Below are 20,565 nucleotides of genomic sequence, written 5' to 3'. Positions count from 1 at the left end.
GTTGCCTTTTTGTTCCTTGAGGCTTCTGCTCCAAGTAAGAAGTCAGAATATGTGCTTTACTGATGGTATGTGATGGTATTTCAGACAGCAGGGCTTGCTGTGATGTTAGCTCTGCCTTCCTGTCCTCGAGTAAAACTTCTGCCAGCTTTTCTGAGTTTAGTGGTCACATGGAAGATTGAACCTTTATCTTGAGGAGTTCTGAGATCGTGTGCCAGTGTCCTGGAAGAGCACGTGCAGTTGGGCTCTGTGTTGTTCAGATCTGCCACAAGACACCTCTGGTGCTTTTTGCTTTGTTGAGTGTCAGCTGCAGCCCCTGAGCTTTCCAGGGACAGAGAGCTGCAGTCATGCCCCTGGGATTTGCTCTGTGCAGTGATTTTCAGTCTTCTCTCAAGGTGTGAGGGGTTGTCTTTGAAGGCTGCTGAACTTCCCAAGCTGCAGCGCTGCCCTGTTCATGTTCCCTTCTGTGCTGAGTGAGCAGTGCTGAGCTCAGGGCTGGGACTCCTCCTGTTCAGGAGGGACTCAGGCTGTGAGCCCTTCATTAACTCTTTTTCTCCATGGCTGTGTTGTGAGAGGTTTGGGGAATTTTTTAAATGGAACAAGCTGAATTGATCATAAAGGCCCCAGATCCTTCTGTAAGCTGCACAGTCGGGGTGTTTGTACCACAGAGCAGTTCAGCTCACAGGAATTGCCTTCACACCAAGGGTACAGAGGTGGTGGTGTGCACTGAATTGCCAGGAGCTGCATTTTAAAACATGCCTCTTGAACACATTATCCAAGGCTTTTTGCAATCCTCTGAATTAAGCCTAAATTTGTGTGCAGTTCTGTGTCTGTCTGAAAACACTTCTGTCCTAAAGCACCCGCGTTCCTTGCCCAGGTCAGAGAGCAGAGATGGGTTGGTGGAGCTCTGAGAGCTCCAAACCTGAGTGTCACCCACAGTGTCACCCTGTGTCACCCTGTGCCACTCCAGAGGTGCTGGCATTGGGTTGCAAGTTCTGATAACTGGTAACAAGAACCTTGGGAGCACCGAGGTTCTGCTGGTGGGATAAACCACCAGGTAATGGTTCACACTCATTTCTGCTTTTGGGAAATTTTTTTTGCAATTGTAAATGTAATAAGAGGAGGATTTAAGACTTGGTTTCAGGTGTTCTCAGACTCGTCCTTGGTGACTATCTTCTGTCATTGGGAGGAGCCATTGTCCGGGTTTCTCCCACCTTGGCAGCCCCTAGATGTCACTGCTGTCCTGGGATTATCCTTGGCAGCATTTCCACCCGTTTGTCTTTATTCAGCTTCCTGTACACTGTGGAGTTTGCCATGACATTGTTTGATGTGAAGTGAAAGCTCTGAGGCTTGAATTTTAAATAAGATAATGAGAAATTCATATGAAGAGCTGTTGGCCCAATGACAGTGAATGCAAACATCAGCTCTGCTTGGAAAAGGGAAACAGAATGCTGAAAGCACCAAATTTTAGCCCATTTAACAGCTGTCATTAATATAGAGGTGAAAAAAAGATGCTGTCCTTACTAAGAATTAAGATCCTTGATGGTTATTTTGTCTCTAAGAAGGGTGTAAAGAACCCAAGGAATTGAGGAACCTCTGAGCCAAAGAGCATGGTGAAACGTGTTTCATGTTTCTGGCAAAGTGACAAACATGACTTGAAGGAGGATAAGGTTTGTGGGTGTAACTTCCAGAAATCCCACTGTTTAACTGATCATAAGTGCTTAGGAGCTTCAGAAATTTATTCAGTGTATTGAGCAAGGTAACCAACAGCTCAGGAACTCCTTTATTTTCAGGGGTGCTACACGAGGTGTGTAACAGCTGAGTCTCTGCTTCACTGAAACCAAATACCAACCAAACAACAAACCCCAAACTTCTCCAGGCTGTCCAAATGGAAAAGTAACACAACACTGGGTAGAAACTGAGGCAGCTCTGAATCATGGGTATTTCTGTTGGTGTCTGCTGATAAACCATGAGCTGCAGCAGGCTGCAGTGTGTGTGTGGTGAGCTCCATTCCCCAGGGCTCTGGCTCTGTCACAGACATGAATAGTGTTTAACCTCAGTGGATAATGCACAGTGTGGAAATACTTGGAGAGAAAATGCTTTTCACTGTGAAAGAGGCCCCGTGTGTGGGGCAGGTGCAGGGATGGGCAGGGTGGGGACAACGCTGTGTCTGTGGTGCAGGAGGTTTGGAGAGCAGCACCTGCTGCAGCTGGGCTGGAAGCTCTGCTGGGGCAGCACTGCACCCTCAGCCCCACAGGGACCTGCTGCTTTGCACCTCATTTGTTTTCCTTTGTTTTGGGTGGATTCAGATTTCCTGGTATCCCAGGATTTGTCAAGGTGTGCTTCTCGCTCCTCACTCTGTAGCAAAACAGGATAGAGTGAATTTATTGCTGCCTTTAAATTGTTACAGTGGTCTAAAGGCAAACTGCTCGTGTTGCTGTTGCACTGCCTGCTTCAAAAATTCTACTTCTGTCCAATAACTGACTGAATTCTACTTCTGTCCAAGATCTTACTGGCTGTGCTCTTCCTTTTAAAAACCCTGACTATTTCTTGTCTAAGGCAAGGTCTGCTGCTTTCCCCTCTGCTGCCAGCAGCTGCTCCCTTGGCAATCTGTGGCCTTTTTGCACAGGGTGCAGGATGAATTCAGCAATGAGCTTCTCTCACTGGCTGTAATGTTGAATTTGCTCAGCTGTGGGAAGCAGGAGGAGGCTGGGTGGCTGTGCACAGCCAGGTCTGCAGGAGCAGCTCTGAACCCTTCCAGCTCCAGTGCTGGGGGTGACACACAGGATTTCCATGAGGGTTTCACCTGAGCCCTCTGCCCTTTCTGCTCTCTGCCATTTCTGTTCCTCCTGACGCCTCTCTGAGCCTGTGAGTGTTTGCAGGTTTGTTGGGAGCACCTACAAACCCAGGCTGGCAATGCACTGGGCCCAGCACTTCCTTTATTCTCTGTTAATAAACTTCTCCCACCTCCTTCAACACTCAATTTTGAGTACTGGCATATCTGCCCTCACATATTTTGGAAAATATTCTTTTGTGGTTCACTTGTATTTCTAAATTTAGTGCAAACCAGGGGTTTTATTATGAAAATGGTTAATTAGATTGCAGAGTAACAACTTTGTGCTGAGCAGAGCTCCTGTTTCTCCTAGAGACCTGAAATATGGAGTTTGTTTCTGCAGCAATACGAGATTCTAGGGCATAAAACTATGTTATTTTTCTCTTGCAGTGAGAAAACACATGTCATTTACTATACCAACCAGTGTATTTCGGTATCAAATGGTATGTAAGTGAATAATTTTTTATTTTTCATTGTTCAGTGTAATCGCTCTCTTCTAGTGCAGTTTCTCTTTCTTCCTTTTTAGGCTAAATGAGGTTTCGATTTACTTAAAGACAACCAAAAAAAGAAAAACAAAACAAAACAAAACAAAAAAAAAAACACCCAAAAAAACCAAAACAAACAAACAAACAAAAAACCCCATAAAAAGTCCAAAAAAATCTAGCCAAAAAAAAAAAAAAAAAAAAAAAACAAACCAAAACAACCCTCCCCACAAAAAAAAAAAAAAAAAAAAAAAAAAAAAAAAACCCAAAAAAACAAACAAACAAAAAACCAACTCCAGGAAATAATGGCCCTGCCTGTGCCCCCAGGTTGTGCCTGTGCAGAGCTCCCAGCCTGGGCCAGACCCAGCATCTCCCCTGTTGCAATTTGTGCATTTCAGAAGCATCTGGTGCGTCCCAGCGCGGGCAGCAGTGACAATGGCAGGAATGTGGCCATCGGGAGCTATTTCCAGTGTCCATATGCAGTTGTCTTTACAAGCCTCCTCCTTTTTTGTGCCTGTGAATAGGGCAGACTTTGTCCCAGCTGCTCGGGGCAGGGAGGGGAGGTGGGCAGAGCCTTCTGCTCAGATCTGATTTCTGATTTTCTGCCTCTTCCCAAACCCCGCATCCCTGAGGCAGCAAAACTTCTGGTTGCCCTGAAGATGTTTTTCCTCCCTCCCTTTTAGAGACAAATCCAAGTATAAATGTATTTGTTATAGAATTGTGCTGAAATTTTTAATTTTTTAACTGCCAAAGCCACATGGCAATACCGAAGGGTTCCCACACTGTGTAAAGAGCTGGAAATTCTTCCATTGTCTTTAGCTTCCATTGTATTTTAGCATTCAAAAACATGGTTACTGAACTCTTTTAGTAAAGGCTTTGGATGTAGTCAGGCAGTCAATTTCCTATTATTTTAGAAATAATTACTTTGTATTGCATGAGCAGTAAATTTAAATGAGTTCAGCTATAAAGACACGATTAGGAGCACATATAAAACACAACATTGTTTTATTAGTCCTGCCAGTCCCCCTAAAATACCTGCCTTCTATGTGCTCTACCATTATGAGGTGATGCTTAGGTCTTAAATTTTAATAATAGAATTTCCAGGGAGTTCTGGCTTGGATTTTTAAGGAAAATCTGTTTGCTTCTTTGGCCTCTAATTTTTTTTTTTTTTTTTTTGTCTGATAGTCTCTGAGCTAACAGGTGGGATAAAGGTGTCTGTATCTCAATCTCAGAACACCATTTATAGTCTCCCATCGATTTCATGGCAGAATGATATAAATTGAAGCAGACTGCACACTGTCAATGGTTGTAGAGGTTTCATTGCTGGCAGAATTAGTTTGATGAGGTGATTTATGGCTCCTTTACCACCTCATGCAGTGTTCAGAGCCTGTGGAGTTTATGGAGTTGTTCTTCCCTCGTTCCCCTGGCAGGGTGGATCTGCCTTTTTGGGAGGATTGGAGAGCACCAAAGGGCCAAAGGCTCAGAGGTTGTGGCTCAGTGGTGCCTTGCAGGGCAGGTTGGGGCTCTCTGCTCCATAAATCCTGCAAGGCCAGGAACTCAGGGGGGAAAAGCAGCTCTGAGCTGGGCTGAGGAGTCTGAGAATAGAGGTGGAATTGTTCATCATTCGTACAGTCCAACTCACAGATTCAACCATTTCCAAAGAGCACCTGGAAAACTGTCAGATGTCAAATTTGTCTCTCTGAGAGGAGCAACGTGTGCTCTTTGTTCTGCAGGGTGCTCCCAGGAGTGGGGATGCCAGAGCCTCCCCCAAATTCTGCACATTCTCTCAACACACAGTGCTGACCTGAAACAGGTTGTCCCATAATTAAATGGCTGTAATTAAATGTAATTAAATGTATCCCCAGCCCTCCAAGCACTGTCTGTGCACTGCTCAGGCTGTAGATAAGGCTGAGCTGGGCTGTGACACCTGGGCTATATATAGGAGGTGACAGCTCCTGGAAACATTTGGGCTGTTGCACTCTGGTTTGTGACTTTCAGGAAAGAATTGGAGGAAGAGGATAATAACAAAGGGCACTGCCTCTTTGGAACTGCTTAACATTGACTGCCTTTTGAAAAAACAGTTTTATCAACAGCAAAACACAATTTTTCTTTATTTGGATGAGATACAGGGGTTCCTTGTTGGAGAGAATTTGAGAAAGAGACAAAGGTGAAATCACTCTTGAGGCTTGAGGAGGTTTGGACTTTTAGGAACAGTTTAAAGGAAAGAAGTGAGGAGTTGTTAAAATGCAAGCAGAAAAGAAAGACATGGGGCTGAATCTGTGTGGTTCTGTAATCTGTGACCATAACAAATGAGAAAGTGCCAAAACAGGGAAGGTTGGAATTGCCCTGTGCTAGACAAAAAAATGGAAAAAAACATTTGAGGAGGACAGGGAAAAGTGATGTTCAGAGCTTTGGCAAAAGCAGCTGGGGCTGCAGAGGGGCTGTGTGCTGAGCTGCACTGTCAGGCCAACACAGAGCTCAACTCTGGGGAAGCTGAGTCACATCAAAACTGTGTCCAGGCACTGGAGATTTTGGGTTCTTTGAAAACCAAACCCCAGATAAGCAACTGGGCTGCCTGAATCTCTTTGCAGATTTATTCAGAAAAATGTCTAAAATATCATTGTCCAAACAATGCTTAATATCCAACATTCTCTGAGAACAAAAGCAGTGAGCACAAGCCCTGTGTAAATGATTTTCTTTTGTTCCAGGGGAAGCTCGGGGGAAGTGGAGCCCTTCCTCTGGAAGGTTTGTGTTTGAGGTGGTGCTGCTGGGATGCCATGGCTACAGCACTGCAGGAACAATCCCCAGCACCAGCTGGGCTCTGCTCAGCCCCCACCTCCCTGCCATGGCTGACACTCTGGCAGGACATGCAGCCAGGCTGAAGGCGCGTGTGTTTCAGCATTGAAAAGGACCAGAGTTCAAAATCTTTATTTTTGGCCAGAAAGCCAAATCTCCCCATTGCCCTGCAGGATTCTGCTGCATTTCTGGGGGATGCAGAGTGAGCAGCAGCTTTGGTTTTGTTTGGTTGGGTTTGGTTGGGTTGGTTTGGTTGGGTTTGGTTTGGATTGGTCTGGTCTGGTTTGGTTGGGTTTGGTTTGGATTGGTTTGGTTGGTTTGGTTTGGTGTGGTTTGGTTTGTTTGATTTGGTGGGGTTTGGTTGGTTTGGTTTCATTGGTTTGGTTTGGTTGGTTTGGTTGGGTTGAGTTTGGCTTGGTTTGGTGTGGTTTGGTTTAATTGGTTTGGGTTGGGTTGGTTTGATTTGGTTTGGTGTGGTTTGGTTGTTTTGGTGTGGTTTGGTTTGGTTGGTTTGGTGTGGTTTGGTTTGGATTAGTTTGGCTTGGCTTGGTTTAGCTTGGCTTGGTTTGGTCTGGTTTGGTTGGGTTTGGTCAGTTTGGTTTGGTGTGGTTTGGTCTGATTTGGTTTGGTCTGGTCTGGTTGGGTTTGGTTGGTTTGGGTTTGGTTTGGTTTCTCACCCAGAGGAAATGAAGGAAGCTGAAGGCAGCACTCAGTGGGGATTTCCTCACAGCCTGGTGTGCCCAGATGGGACAAACTGGGATCCACAGCAAAACCCCTCCAGCCTGGGCAGGCACTGCTGGGAGCTCAGGGCCAGGAGCTGGGTGTGACACAGATGTCATAGCTGGGTGTCACAGGTGTGTGTCCCAGGTGTCCCAGCTGTGCTCAGTGCCTGTGGGTGCTGCACTGGAATAGTGACAGAGGCCTGCCAGAGCAAGGAATGCCCCTGTTTGTGTCCCCAAGGTCCAAAAGCACCTGGCAGGGGCTGCAGTTGCTCAGGAGGGAGGTGACACCTGGGAATCCCTGTCCCAGGGCAGGCAGGAGGGATGCAGCCATTCTGCTGGGAGGGGAAACACAATAAACAAAGCACCCACAGCCGAGCCAGAGAATGCTTGAATACATGGAACTGTTTTCTTTCCTGGTCTACTTGTTTTGCATGACATGGATTATATTTGTTTGCATGTTTCATTTCCCATCTGGCCCATCTCATTTGCATTGATTAATTTTTAATGCATGCATGTGGCTGAGTTAGAGGGGTCATGGCTGGGAGAGGAGAGCCTTCCCTGGAGTGCTCAGTGCTGGGGGGGATTAACAAATCTCTTTGGGTGACCAAAGGGGACCGGGAGAGTTTGTGCATCAAACATTCACCCATCAGCACTTGCTCTTCATGTGGTTCATCCAGCATCTGAGTCTCATAATGTTTGGATCAAAGGAGACTCGAGAATGTAAAATTTGAGTCTTTTTCAGCTGAACTGTTCAGTTAGGCAGTGACACTTCTGCCTTGAGAGACACGTGAGCAGTGCTCCCCTAATTAATTCTGGAGTCAAATTCACACTGCCTGAATGCAGAATGGAGGGAGGAGTGTCTGGCAGCAGACTCCAGCCTGGGAAACTGAGAAGATTTTGCTTGTTTTGAATGTACTTACTACAATTTTATCTGTGATACAAATTAAAGTGCAAGAAAACATTGGCTTGAATCAACAGCAGGAGCTGTTGATTGTAGGGAAGATTTGACAAATCTGAGAGGGCAGCAGATGCTCTGGCCTCAGAGTTTTGTTCTTCCTCTGTGCAACCCCAGGGCACACAGGGAATATTGCTGTGTCTGCTCTGGGTGCCCTGACCCCCAGGGCAGCACTGACTCTGACCCTCATCCATGGAGAAAGTTTCCCACACTTCAAGACAGACTGGAACCCACAAAAGTGTGAAATAGATTACAGAGAGCAGTGCAGGTGCATCACTGGGTGAGAAATTGAGGGTTTGGGGTTTTTAGTGTGTTGTGGATGGCAGCAAGATGGAGGGCACAGGGTGCTGTCCTGGGTTTCTTCTTCAGCTTCTTCTTCCTCCTTCTCCATGGGTTTGGGTGGCATTTTGTGATTGGGCAGGAAAGTCTGCACTGTGGGCTCTGTGGGATCAGTTCTTGGGTTAAAAGGGAAAATAATCCAGGTGTCAGCTCTTAATGGGATAGTTTAGTCTTAGGAGACCTTGTACCAAGAGATTGTTGGCCATTTTGTGCCTTCTAATAAAAAGCTGCAGAACTCACAGCAGTGAGACTGTTTTACTGATAAGGAATAATGGATACATGAGTCTGAACATGAAACTACTGCCTGGAGTGCCTCCTTGCTTTCTACTAATATTTTAGCCAGAGACCAATGCAAAAACTGTAAAACCACAAATTGAGTTAATTTTGCTCTTAAGAAATCCAAGGCCAGAAGGAATCAGTTAATATAATTACGTGTATGTTGTTGTTTTACTCAGTAGTTTTCGTTTGTAACCAAAGCAACTTGTATTTGCTTCTGGAAATATATTCTGTCCCACTTGACATTAAAAGAAAAGAAATTAATTACTTCTTCTAGTGTCTAATTTCAATGTTTTTCCTTCTCATTTCGGACACCCTGGACCTACTATCTAGGTCTTGGCACTTAAGGCTCTACTTTATTGGATTAAAAGACTTCTTGAAGCCATGACTTCCTCAGCTGGTAGGTGAGCTATAGAATATCTGTGTAATGCAACACAGGCAAGTATAACTAACCAAATCACCCTCACTCATCATCTTGTTTAACTAAATTAACTCAAGGCCTCATGATCTGAGGTGTATTTTCATGTCTGAATGTTTTATGAACCAGCTTGGATTTTTTTTTAACCTCCTTAAAATGCAGTGTAATGAATTTCACTCGCTGAAAACTATAATGAAATGCTAATGTTGTGTAGGGAGCTAAAAACTGGAAGGAGAGAGAGAGACTGTTTTTCCCCTTTGCTTTTCCTTTAGCTTAGCTCATGCAGAAGCCTGAGGGGCCTAAAGTGGGCAATTTAGAGACACTGTCCATTTAGATAATTGTGGACTCAGGAATTTGCTAGAGGATGCAACTTGGAGCCAGGCATCTCATGCAAAAAAAAAAAAAAAAAAAATCTTTTAGGAGGAGGGGAAGGGGAGGCTGCTGGTTAAGGCAGCTGGATTAGTGTGTGAATCCCTGCTTTTTCCATGTGCTGCCTGCATGACCTTGGAACCATTGTGCTCCTCTGTGGAGCAAGATGATCCCTCCTCTCCTGGATGGAAAGATAAGAGTTTGTTCTATTTGCCGTCTGAAAGAGCTGGGGCAGCTCTCTGCTGTCCATGGGCAGTTTTTTCTTTCTCTCTCCCCCAGCCAACCCTCCCTCCAGGAGATCTCTGCTGTCCATGGCCTGCTGTCCATCTTTGCCTGAAAGCCCCTTAATTTCAAAATGATAAGAATTGCTATGGAGGGGGTTTACATTTTCCATTTCAGAGGAGGCTCCTGCCTTCCTTAGCAGACACCTGGCTGTTCAAACCCAGACCCCTCCCAGTCCCACCTGGTGTGAATCAGGCTAAGCAGGGATGGCCCAGACCATGCCTGGGCACACTGACAGGAGATGTTCTGCTTGGCCCAGCTGTTTTCATCTCCAGAGAAACGGGCAAGGGGCTTGGACAAAAGTTGGGGTGTGCTCCATCCAGCAGCTGGACACAGCTCTGTACAACCTGTGTGTGTGTGCAGAGCTGTGCTTGGACATGGGAACAAAAACTGGGGAATCCTCAAACTGGGCTCCAATGTGGATGGCCCTTGGGGATGTGGGGCTGTTACCTGTGCAGAGTTTAACATAATGGGGCAACGCCCTGGGGGCCAGGATTCACCAGCACCCTCTCCAGCTCTTCTCATAGGAATAAATCCTCCTTTTTTGTGACATTTCAATGCCATTCTGCTAACAGCAGCACCCTGGATGGTTAAAACTGTAAGCTGTGTTACAGACAGGAACCAAGTGCCTGCTTAGCAGAGATCTCCTGTGTGATGTCTGTGCACCCCCGAACCTGCTGTTGAGGCCTGGGCTGGTTTAACTCTTCTGTGCCTTTAACTGGAACAGAGACTGAAACATTTATTTGGAGAGGGAGACTGCAGAGAGCTGCAGGATGCTCGCTCTGGGAGATGAAAGAAGGTGCACATTGATTGGTGTGATTTAAAAGCTTGATGTTGCCTCCTGGCCAGAGGCTCTGATAACAGACCTGGGACGTGTTGCCAAGAGGTTGGGAAGAGGTTTGAACTCCAAGTCCTCCCAGCTGACCTGGTCTAACAAGGAGCATTTTTCCCCTGTAACAGGTGTGAGTGACTGACATACAAAGAGAGGAGAAAAAGAGCCCTTCTTTCCATTATTCTCCACCTGAATATCAAACCAGAGGAGTCCTGCTAGTGTGCTGCCTCTCTCTCCTGTTACAAGGCAGGGCACTGTCAGATCAGATGGTGTTTGTATTACTTTGGAATGGAAAAGAGTAAAGGCAGTTTCTATAAAGAAGGACTTGAAAAGGCTTCCCTGGTTTTTCATCAGAGCTGTTGGAAACCTTCCTTCCCCACACTGCCCCAATCCCACCCTCAAAATCCTCACCTCTTCCTGCCTTTGTCAGGCAGGTGTCAGATTTTACACCTTTGCAGTAAGGTACAGAAATGCAAATGGACAAATCCAGCAGCACCTAATCACAGCATGTAAACTTTCTGTGAACCTAATTTGTGGATTTTAAAAAAAAAAAAAAAAGGGCCATATTGGTACCACATTTCTAAAATGCTTTTTAGACTATTGCAAAGCTCCTCACAGCCCTACAGAGGCTCTCACCTGCCCTGGCTCAGCTGGGCTCTGCCCCTCTCCTCCAGCTCTGAGGGAACTGAACACAACAGAAGGACCAAGCATTCTGATGGACACCTTTGAACAATAACACGCAGCCCAGGTAAAGAAAATTACAAAGGAAAGGCCTTGCCAGTGCTTCAGTTTCTATTTTTATTAATCTGCATGGTTACTAACAAAGGCACATGTCTATCCCTTGGTCATTGGGTTGCTTCCTTTCTTGCTTGTTCTATGTTTGGGAACTTCCATGTATTAAGACACTTTACAATCCTTTTTTTCCTTTTTACAATGACAGCTCTCTGAAAGGTATTGTACCACAGCAAAAATAACCTGGCACCTCCCCAAAGCAGGAACCAGCATAAGAATGCTGAGGGTCCCCCTCCACATTAAAGAACACTTTCCAAACCCACTGGACACTCCATTCAGTGGAGTCTTTTTTGCTTTTCCCCAACAAAAAAAATCCCAAAATGCAAACCAGGCTCCTGTGAAGTTATGCCCCAGGACAGGATTTGCCTAGCACTTCTGAAGCTGGGGCTGTGCGTGTGTGAGCAAGGCCTTAAGATGGCAGATCAAGTAGAGCAGGCTTGGGGCTGGCATCCAGACCAACCAGCCCCAAACTCTGCGGCCCAGGACCAACCTCAGCCAGTCTGACCTTGCTCATTCAATAAACTTAAGTGTCAACTAGAATTAAACAGAAGAAATATTTGAATTCCAATAGTTAAGTTAACAATGCTTAGTACAAGAATTAAGTGCTTAATTGCCAGCATTGTTTCCATGATATAGACAGGCTGGTGTTGAGAGCCAACAAGAGGGAGCTGTATTTTTAATGGTTTTAAACGGGTTAGAAACACACCACATTACACAATATATGCCACGTTGTGAATTCAGGGTTTTTTTATTAAAGATCAAAAATAAAAAAACATTTGACACCCTAATATACATAAAGTCACAATAAACTCAAACGTGCTAAAAGCAAAACGGGCATAAAGACACTCATTTATAAAAGGCACCCTGCCACCAACATCTTTCAAAATGTTTGCCTAATTCCACCAGCTTTCTAGCTTTCTCTCCCTTCCCTAAAGGTGAGACTTTAGACTGCTATCAGGTACAGACACCTTTCAGGGGTCTGTGCTATCACTAGAACGCTTGAAACCGTGCATGCAGACTTAGCTCCAGCTTCTCCTGCCATGACCTACCGTGATTTAAAACGCACAAGGACTTTTTCTTAAAAGGCAGCGGCGTTTGGGCCACTTCTAAGGGCCAAGAAGAGAGAGACAGGGTTATAAAATAACTGCTGTGTCTCCACCAGAGAGCTTTGCTACTACAAACCGCTTCCCTCCTCCCCCCCCCGCATCCTTTTGTAAAAACAACCCCCGAAGTTACAAAACGCCACACACGCACTGGGATGAAATGTTCACGCGTTCACTTTAGGCTGTCAGGGGCTGACAGCGACGGAGAGCCCGAGTCCGCAGGCACAGCGCTGCCAGCCGCGCACACTCACAGACAGACACACGGACACTCTCGCTCAGCACACGCGTGTGCGGGGCACGCTGCCCTCCCACAGGCAGCCCCGCTGTTACCAGGGTCTCCACATGGCTTTGGGCGAGCCGGCCGAGGGCAGGCCCTGCGTCCGGGACGCGTCCAGTCCGTCCGAGGGGGTCTGGCCCAGCGCGGCCTCCGCCTCGTCCGAGCCGGGCTCCTCGCTGGGGGCGGGCAGGGCCGCGCCCGGGCGGGCTGCGGCCGGCAGGCACAGCGCCTCGCCGGCGGGCCAGGGCCCGAGGGCCGGCTCCGCCACAACGTCCGTGATCGAGTCCGGGCAGCCGCCCTCGCTGAGGGGCATGGACTCCAGCAGGTGGTTGAGCAGCTCGGCGGCCGTGGTGGCGTCGATGCCGGGACAGCTGGAGACGAAGGTGTGCACCTCGTGCATGCACTGGATGTAGCCGGCGGCGAAGCGCTCGCTGGCCTCCAGGAGCCGCCGCCCGCCGCCTGGGACAGAGAGGGGCGCGGGTGAGGCGCGGGCCGGGCCGAGCGCACCCCGCCGCCCCCCGGGCCCGCACTCACCGCGGCCGCGGCGCTCCAGCACGGCCCGCACCCGCCGCACCGTCCGCTCCAGCACCTCCGCGTTCTCCAGCTTCGCCTGAAACTGACCCGGGGCGCCGCGGCCGTCAGCGCGGCCTCGGGCCCTGCCGGCCCCCGCCCCGCCGCGCCGCCGCCTCACCTCGCTGTCGGCCAGCAGCAGCCGCAGCTCCCGCAGGCTCTCGTTGATGCGCGCCCGGCGCTTCTTCTCCACCAGCGGCTTCCTCGTCTGCGGGGACAACAGCGCCGTCAGCTCGGCAGCCCCCCCGCCCCTCCGGGCCCGCCCGCACCGCCCCCGCCGCTCACCCTGCGGTCGCCGCGAGGCCCCGCGCAGCCCTCGCCGTGCGGCGGGCGCTCTGCGCCCGGCGCCATGGCCGCGCCGCTGCCCCGCTCCCTCCGCTCCCGCCCCGCGCCGCCGCATTTATACCCCGCGATTTGCATGTCAAAGAGCCCATTGGCCGCGCCGCGCGGGCAGCGCCGAGCGTTGGCCGAACGGGCCAATGGCGGCCGCGCGCTTTGTCTGCGCCGGGGCGGTGCGGGGCGGGCGGAGCGGCCTCGGCTCTGGGCCCGGCCCGGAGCGGGAGCAGGAGCGGGCCGGGCCGGGCGGGAGCGGGCTGGCGTGGGCTGGGCCGGAGCGGGAGGGGGAACAGGCCGTGCTGTGCTGTGCCATGCCCTCGCCGGCAGCGTGCGGCTCCGCGGGGCGGCTGGGCCGTCACTGAGCCCCAATGACCCCAAACCCCAGCGCCCATTGCGGGCTCAGCGCCGCGGAACACCCGCGTGTGAGACTGCGGTGTCAGTGGAACGGAGGGCACGGCGGGACCGCAGCACCGACCTGGGCGTGCCAGAGTCAGTCTGAGCCGTGACCGGGAGGGGCTAAGCACGCACAGCTGGCACGGAGCCGGTGTTGTTGTGTCCCGTGCCAGCGGATGGAGCGGCTCTCGGGCCGAGTGCGGGTCCAGCCCGGCAGGACGCGCCCGCTGTGGCCGTGGCTGTGCGGGCACCGCGGCCGCTCGGCGGGGCAGCGCATCCCCAGCCCCGGGCTGCCGTCCCCGAGAGCTCGGTGCCTCCCTGGCTGACGGAGCCGGGCAGCTTTGTGCGGGTAACTTGATGCTGATGACAGTTGGCAGCTGCAGTTCCCCCGGCAGAGCGAGGCAAATAAAAGCGTTAGGGCTCGTCCCCGAGGAGAGCGACAGGTGTTCGCTGCCGCTCCTTTGTTTCGCTGCTTTTATTCTCCTCGCTAATGCATGTCATATTTTTGCCGCCCGAGGAAACGGGAGACGCGCTCCCCGCTCGAACCGGCGCGGAGCCGCTCGCTCGCCCCGCTCCGTGCCCGGCACAGCTCTTCTCCCGCCTGCTGAGGGTTCCTCCCGGTCCGTGTCCCCACCGAAAGCCCTTTGGCTGAGGGTTCCTCCCGGCTAGTCTCGCCACGGAAAGCCCCTTGGCCTCGGTGGTGCTGAGGGTTTCCTTGCGGAAGGTCAGGCCGGAGCTGCAGCCACACGGGATCGGTGCGGGCGGGTCCCGAGTGGCCCCGCGGGTACCGGAACGAGCTCGGGAAAGGCCGGGCTGGCTCTCGCTGTTGGCAGGGCTGCTTTTCTCCTTCGAAGTGCTGTGTAAAGCTCGGTGCTAGTCCATGTGCCACGGGAGAGCAGCTGGGGTAGAGAGGCTCGGCACTGCCTGCCCCAGCCCATCCCGGAGTGCACACGGGTGAAGGCAGCCCTGCATGGACACCTAAGCTCAGGCCACTATCGCGCTGGGCAGGAGGTGTTATTTTCAGAAAGGTGTTTCTGGTGTGTTTTTTCCTTTTATATCAAACATCAGTGCTTGGGTTTTGTCAGAGAGGATGTTCAGGTGGTGACAAGTTTCCCTGCACCAGGGGGCTGGGCGTCTAAATCTGTCCTTCTGCCTCTGAAGCACCAAATTCTCTGTGTGACACAATGTGGAAAGAAGCTTATTCTTTTCGATGATACAAGAAATGCTGTGGACCAGGCCAGGTACACAACATTTTTGTATTTAAGTAGAGACACCTGTGACCATTCTGTGCCTGGTTGATGCATACTAAGCCTACCTGGGTGGCAGGGGAAAACCACGATTGTGTGCATGCAAACTGCAGCAAAACAATGAGTGTCACAATTCTGAAGAACCATCCAACACTAGGCACCTAAGGTCATCAGAGGAGTATAAAAACACACAAATGCACACACACATATTTGGAAAATGTGCAATAACACACAATTTATGTAATAATTGGTAAAATATGAACTCCAAGCCTTTGTGAGCTTGTTTTCTCTTCAGAGAAAGCTCAGCTTTTCCTAGAATGGGGCTGGGGGGAAGTGGGTGAGCCTGGTTGCTGGCAGGGGTGAAACTAAACCACACAAATATTCATGTGTTCACTGCTCAGACAATGGGGTTAACGCTGCTGTAAATGGGTGCAGTCCCCAGACCTGCCAGGCCTCTTCACTGCCGGTGCTTGTCCCAGCTGTGTTTGAGAGCCACTTTGGGTTCCAGGTGCTGCTTTGTTCATGCAGGGAAATGGGAAGTGAAGGAGCTCCTGAATTCACCCCAGCCGAGGTTCAGATGTGTCAGGACTGGGTGCTGAAGCTCTGCTGAGCAGCAGTGATCTCTCTCAAGCCTTGATCTGAGTTTTTGCACAGTGAAGGTGAGCACTTCAGGATGCAAGAGTAGACTCCAGAGGCAAGTCTTGGCTAAGAACAGCCAGAGAGAGCTGGCCATGGCTACAGCATCCTGCTTTATCCTGCTTCTGTCCTGACTGGGTGGGTGTTGTTGTCATTGTACACATTGCTGGCTCTTGTTCTGCAGCGTGTCTTTTTGTATTTTCTTTGAAAAGCAGCAGGTCAAATGAGTTGACAAATGCTGGAGCTGTTTGTGCGGGGCATTAAAAATGTATGTGCCATAAATATCAGGGCATCACTAGAGCTGTAATGCTGGAGGAGGAAGTCACTGCAGGCCATCTCCTCCAGCCCACAGGGACAATGTGACATTTTTGTGCTATTTTAAACAAGTTCCATCACATCAGGTGAAGCGAATCATGGTAACCTCATGCATTTTAATGGAAATGTCAGCTGCAATCTAGTAAAAGAAAACATTCCTTGGGTATCTTGTCCAATACCTCGGTACTTGTCCATGCGTGGTGGTTCCCGAAGATTTCACTAAACCCATCCACACATCTGTATTTTATCCAGGTGGAGCCCATCCCGCTCCCTGCTGAGGGGTTGTGTGCAGGCACTGCTTCCTCATGCATGAAGGGTGGGAATTCAACCTTTGCTAGGCTAGGGAGCTCTGTCCTGCCAGAGACAGGCTCCTACACAAGCTGTAAATGCAATTTAGCCTAGCAGCAGCATCGTTTTAGCAGAGATAATGGCACCTGGGCCTTGCTGCATGTGCTCTCCTGTGTGTAGAGCAGCATCACACAGCCTATAAAACAGGCTTTAATTCTTTCTAGATGATCCATGAGCTCTAATGCTCATGGTGGTGACAGTGGCAAAGGCCATCCTGCAGCCTCAGGACGTGCCGTGTGTTTTGGAGGCCCAGCTAAGTGGCAAATCCTCATTTCTGTCCTCACACATTTCTGTTTGAGTTGGCAGGTGCATTTGGAAGGTGTCTGGCTCCCAGAAGAGCATTCACAGAGACATAATGAAGCTCAAAACATTTCTGAGTGCTCTACACAGGCAAGTGTGCTGCCATGCATGCCTTGGACTGGAGTCAGGAGGTGACCCAGGCTCTGTGTGGATAATGCAATCAGGGTACGGGATAAAGACATGATGAGCATGCACAAGGTCCATTGGAAATGCTTGAGTAGTTTCTTTCATAGATGGTATAACATCTGTTGTCACTGGAGGCACAAGTTCCTGTCAAAAAGACACGTCACCCTTATAAATATTAATGGTGCATGTAAATGGAGGTGGGTGTGAACTGTGGATGAGAGGTTAATGGGCAAACTGCTCCTCAGGCATCAGTTGGCTGCCATCAGACTTATTTCTGCACTAACAAATACAAACTGTTTAGCTGGCAGAGCAAGCAAAAAGCTTTCTTCCCCCTCCTCCTGTCCCAGGGGTCCAGTCACAAATGAAATGTGTGCTGTAATTAGTCTCTTGCCTTGTCACTGATGAAGATTAGTCCTCACAGAGCCAAGGAGAGAGGCTGGAGCTGCAAGAGCTGAGGCTGTAGGTGATAAATGGAGAGAAGGCTGCTGGGGGAAGGCTGCAGCATTCCCCATCACTGGACCCTAGCTGCCCTCAGTGCCATCGATTCCTCTGCTCTTAATAGCTGATGTTTAGGAGGAAAATAGGGTAGAAAATCAGCACTGAGCTGCTCTTGGACTCCAGTCTGTTTGTTACTGCAAATTGTGTTTGCTGCCTTGAGCACTGAGTTCCTGCTGCCCTTTTCAAAAACCATAAGGCTTTTCCTATCCTTATTTATTTATCAGCAGACTTGGCAGCAGCGCTAGTGTTCATCAGCTGGGGCACAGAGGAGCAGTTCATGCCAGCCAAAACACTAATGAGTAGCATTCAAAAGGGTCTTATGTCCATTCACAGCAGAGCCCCATCACTGTTCCTGTGGGAGCTGGGGGTCCCTTTGCCTGAGAGGATGGGCCCAGCTGATAGTGGAACCCTGGAAAAAGTCAAAGATAGAATCTGAAATGTTAGGCTTTGTGCTTTCCCAGATCAACTGCACCTGCGTAAGCAGTATGATAAATTATATAATTGTTAGATGTGATGATTGTTTAGTAATTAAATGTAATTATTATATAACCATAAGAAGAATAGTGAGAAACTATGTTGGAAATTCAGAGAGGGGCTAAATTTATGTATACAATAGAACAATATAAGTTTAATAATTAACATGAAAGTTATGTAACGATAGAGTATAAAACATGATCATTTCGGATGTATGGTCGGAGTCAGATTTGGGTTGAATATACCCCGATTCCCAGAGCTTTTAATAAAAAGCACCTCATATAATCCCCCGTGATTATGTGTTTTTGACCGCTAACACAGCCTTCTGTCAAAGGTGCTTTGACTTTCTGCCATTTCAGAGGTGGTGATTTCCAAATGGGAAAATGGTGAGGGGCTGTGCTGGGCAAGCAGAGAGGAGAGCAGAGCTTTTCCCCAGTGGTGAGGGATGGATGGGTGCTGTGCAGGGGGCACTGCCCCTGCAAAACCCTCTGTGCCACATTTCTTACCTTGTCTCCCTGTTGGGCTCCCACAAAGAGAAGCCTGAGCTCAGAAAGCTTCAGCTGCTGCCATTTAGCTGCGGTCTGTAACCCCTGTGCTCTTGGGGTTACAGAGAGCATCACCTGGGCACATTTGTGGAAGGTATTTCAGGGAGAAGAATTGTCTGAAGCAAGTACAGAGGGGTTTTTTCAGCTGGATAAAAAAACCCCAGAATCTGCCTGTGATGCTTCAGGGAGCAGAAATTGTGTTTCCTCTTGTATTTGATTTCTCTAATATTTTTGGTAATTGAAAGTTATCTTTATCACAGGGCTGTCTTCATCACAGCCTTTATGCTATGTTTGTAACAGGGCTGCATGCATCACAGTCCTCCCCTGCAAGATATTTATATTAGCTCCTAAATGCCTTACAGGCATCCTCATTAAAGTGCATTTGCTTCAGAGAAGGCACTGAAGCCCTTAAACACAATCCTGAGGAGGGCTGAAAGCTTCTGAAGATTTCCTCTGACGTGCAGTGTGTGCCCAGGGTAACTCCCAGCTGGGACACTCCAGGTTTGTTGACAGGACACAGGTTTTATTTTGATCACATTAACCTGTACATAATCAGGCTCTGAACTTCGCTCCTGTGTGTTTTGTGAAAAGCTCTGGAAAATGCCCCCTTTCACTGTCCCTCAGAGGTTTGCATTCACTTCACAAATTGCACATCTGTAGGTGGGGAAAAGTCCTGCTCCCTAGGGGAACTCTGTGAGATCCTTTTTAGCCATGACAGAATATATTTTATGGTCAATTTTGAGAAACACTGGTCTTTTCTAAGTCAAAGTACTTTAGAAGCAGAGACCAACTGAGAGTCTTGGCACCCCATTTTGTGTTTTGCACAAATGCTGTGTTTGAGCACAGGGAAACACAAATTCCACAAGGTCTCATGATGCAGGATTGCAGCTGCCAGAGGGGAACACAATTCTCCTGGGCTGCCATTTTTCTGCCTGGATCCTCATTTTTTCTTCATGTCTTTTTTTAGTGGGACTCAGGAGTTTGCAGAAAAATGCTAAATGTACTGCTGCTGTTTTCCATGTGCTGGCTTTTGGTCACTTGGGGATGCTCAGTGCTTCTCCTCACCTTTCTGCTGCCGTGGAGGGGTGATGGAAGTGATCTTCTGAGGTGCTGTGCCTCCAAAATCTGTGAGAAATGAGGGCTGCTCCCATGGTCAGCAGGCACAGGGCTTTGCAGCCAGCTCACCTGGCTAGTCACAAATCACAGGTGCAAAAAAGCTAAGGAAAGAACAGTGGAACCGTGGAAAAGAACAGTGGAACCATGGAAAAAAACAGTGGAACTGTGGAAAAGAGCAGTGGAACCATGGAAAAGAGCAGTGGAACCATGGAAAAGAGCAGTGGAACCATGGAAAGTCAGGAACATCATGTAGGCTCCTGTTAATGCTTTGCAGGGTGACTTAAAAGAGAAAAAATGTTAGTTCATATTAAACCATGTTATTTTTTATAGAGAATTAAAAGCGCTTTATTTTAGTTTGGTTTTTTTTAAAGTCTGGACAAAGGGCAGCAGTATCCCTGCAGCACACCTGGTTTAATGGGACATGTTGGGTAGGGGTTCTTTTACTCCATGAATGCAGGATCCAGTTGAACTGGACTCTGAAATGGCTACTTTAGGGGGTGAAGCCATTTTATTGGCTTCTGGGGATTACTCAATGTTCTATAAACTCCAGTAAAAATTTCTTAGCACAGCCATAGCTTCTGTGCCCTCGTAATTGATAGAAAAGCAAACACCAAGTTTGCACAAACAGGGGGTTCTGAGCACAGTGGTAGCACTAGATCCACTCAAGCCTGGTGCACGTTGTGGGACAAATCAAAATCCCAATGATCCACAGCCTAAAACTGTGATTGGAGGGCAGCTCTGTAAAACAAGGTACAAACTGAGAATGTGGGCAGCTCTGCTGGGCTATCCTTTGCTTCCTTGCCTGCAGCCCTGACAGTGCAGGGCTGTGTGAGAGCTGGGGTGGCTCATCTGAGCTGCCTGCATCCCTCAGCAAGCTCAGATGGCAGCAAGAGCTCTGGGCTGTGACCTGCAGCCTCCTGAGTGTCACAAGAAGGGCAGAAGGTGGCCCTTGCTCCAGGTGGGCTATCAAATTCCCCTGGCCTGTGGGGATACACAGTGCAGACTTTGTTAAGAATGTTTTGTCAGGCCCTAAAGGGAAATCACTGAAGCTTAGAGACACCTCTAGCTCCTCTTGTCCTGCTGGCCATCTCTGGCACCTCCCTGGGCCTTGCTCTTCAAGGCTTTCTGGGCAGACTTCAGGACCAGGGCTGAAATGCCCCTGTCAGTGCCACAGCTCCGTGCTGGGTG

The 20,565-nt window shown here is 49.1% G+C and overlaps 1 protein-coding gene across 2 annotated transcripts; it reads right to left on the bottom strand.

Moving 5' to 3' along the window:
- Positions 1-11,815: 11,815 nt before the first annotated feature.
- On the bottom strand, positions 11,816-13,480 carry LOC141730128 (transcription cofactor HES-6-like). 2 transcript variants are annotated; one of them, XM_074546789.1, is made up of 4 exons: positions 13,329-13,480; positions 13,165-13,251; positions 13,008-13,089; positions 11,816-12,932 (listed from the first exon to the last, which is right to left on the bottom strand). In XM_074546789.1, exons 1-4 carry the CDS (start codon positions 13,461-13,463, stop codon positions 12,523-12,525), a joined length of 714 nt encoding a protein of 237 aa, XP_074402890.1. In that variant the 5' UTR covers positions 13,464-13,480; the 3' UTR covers positions 11,816-12,522. The 2 variants fall into 2 exon arrangements, with proteins under 2 accessions (XP_074402890.1, XP_074402891.1); XM_074546790.1 differs by lacking the exon at positions 13,008-13,089.
- Between the last annotated feature and the right edge of the window lie 7,085 nt (positions 13,481-20,565).

The sequence above is a fragment of the Zonotrichia albicollis genome, chromosome 9 (assembly GCF_047830755.1).
Source record: "Zonotrichia albicollis isolate bZonAlb1 chromosome 9, bZonAlb1.hap1, whole genome shotgun sequence".
Taxonomy (NCBI): Eukaryota; Metazoa; Chordata; class Aves; order Passeriformes; family Passerellidae; genus Zonotrichia; species Zonotrichia albicollis.
Note: the sequence above shows the minus strand (reverse complement) of the source record. Positions and strands in the feature narration are given on the sequence as shown.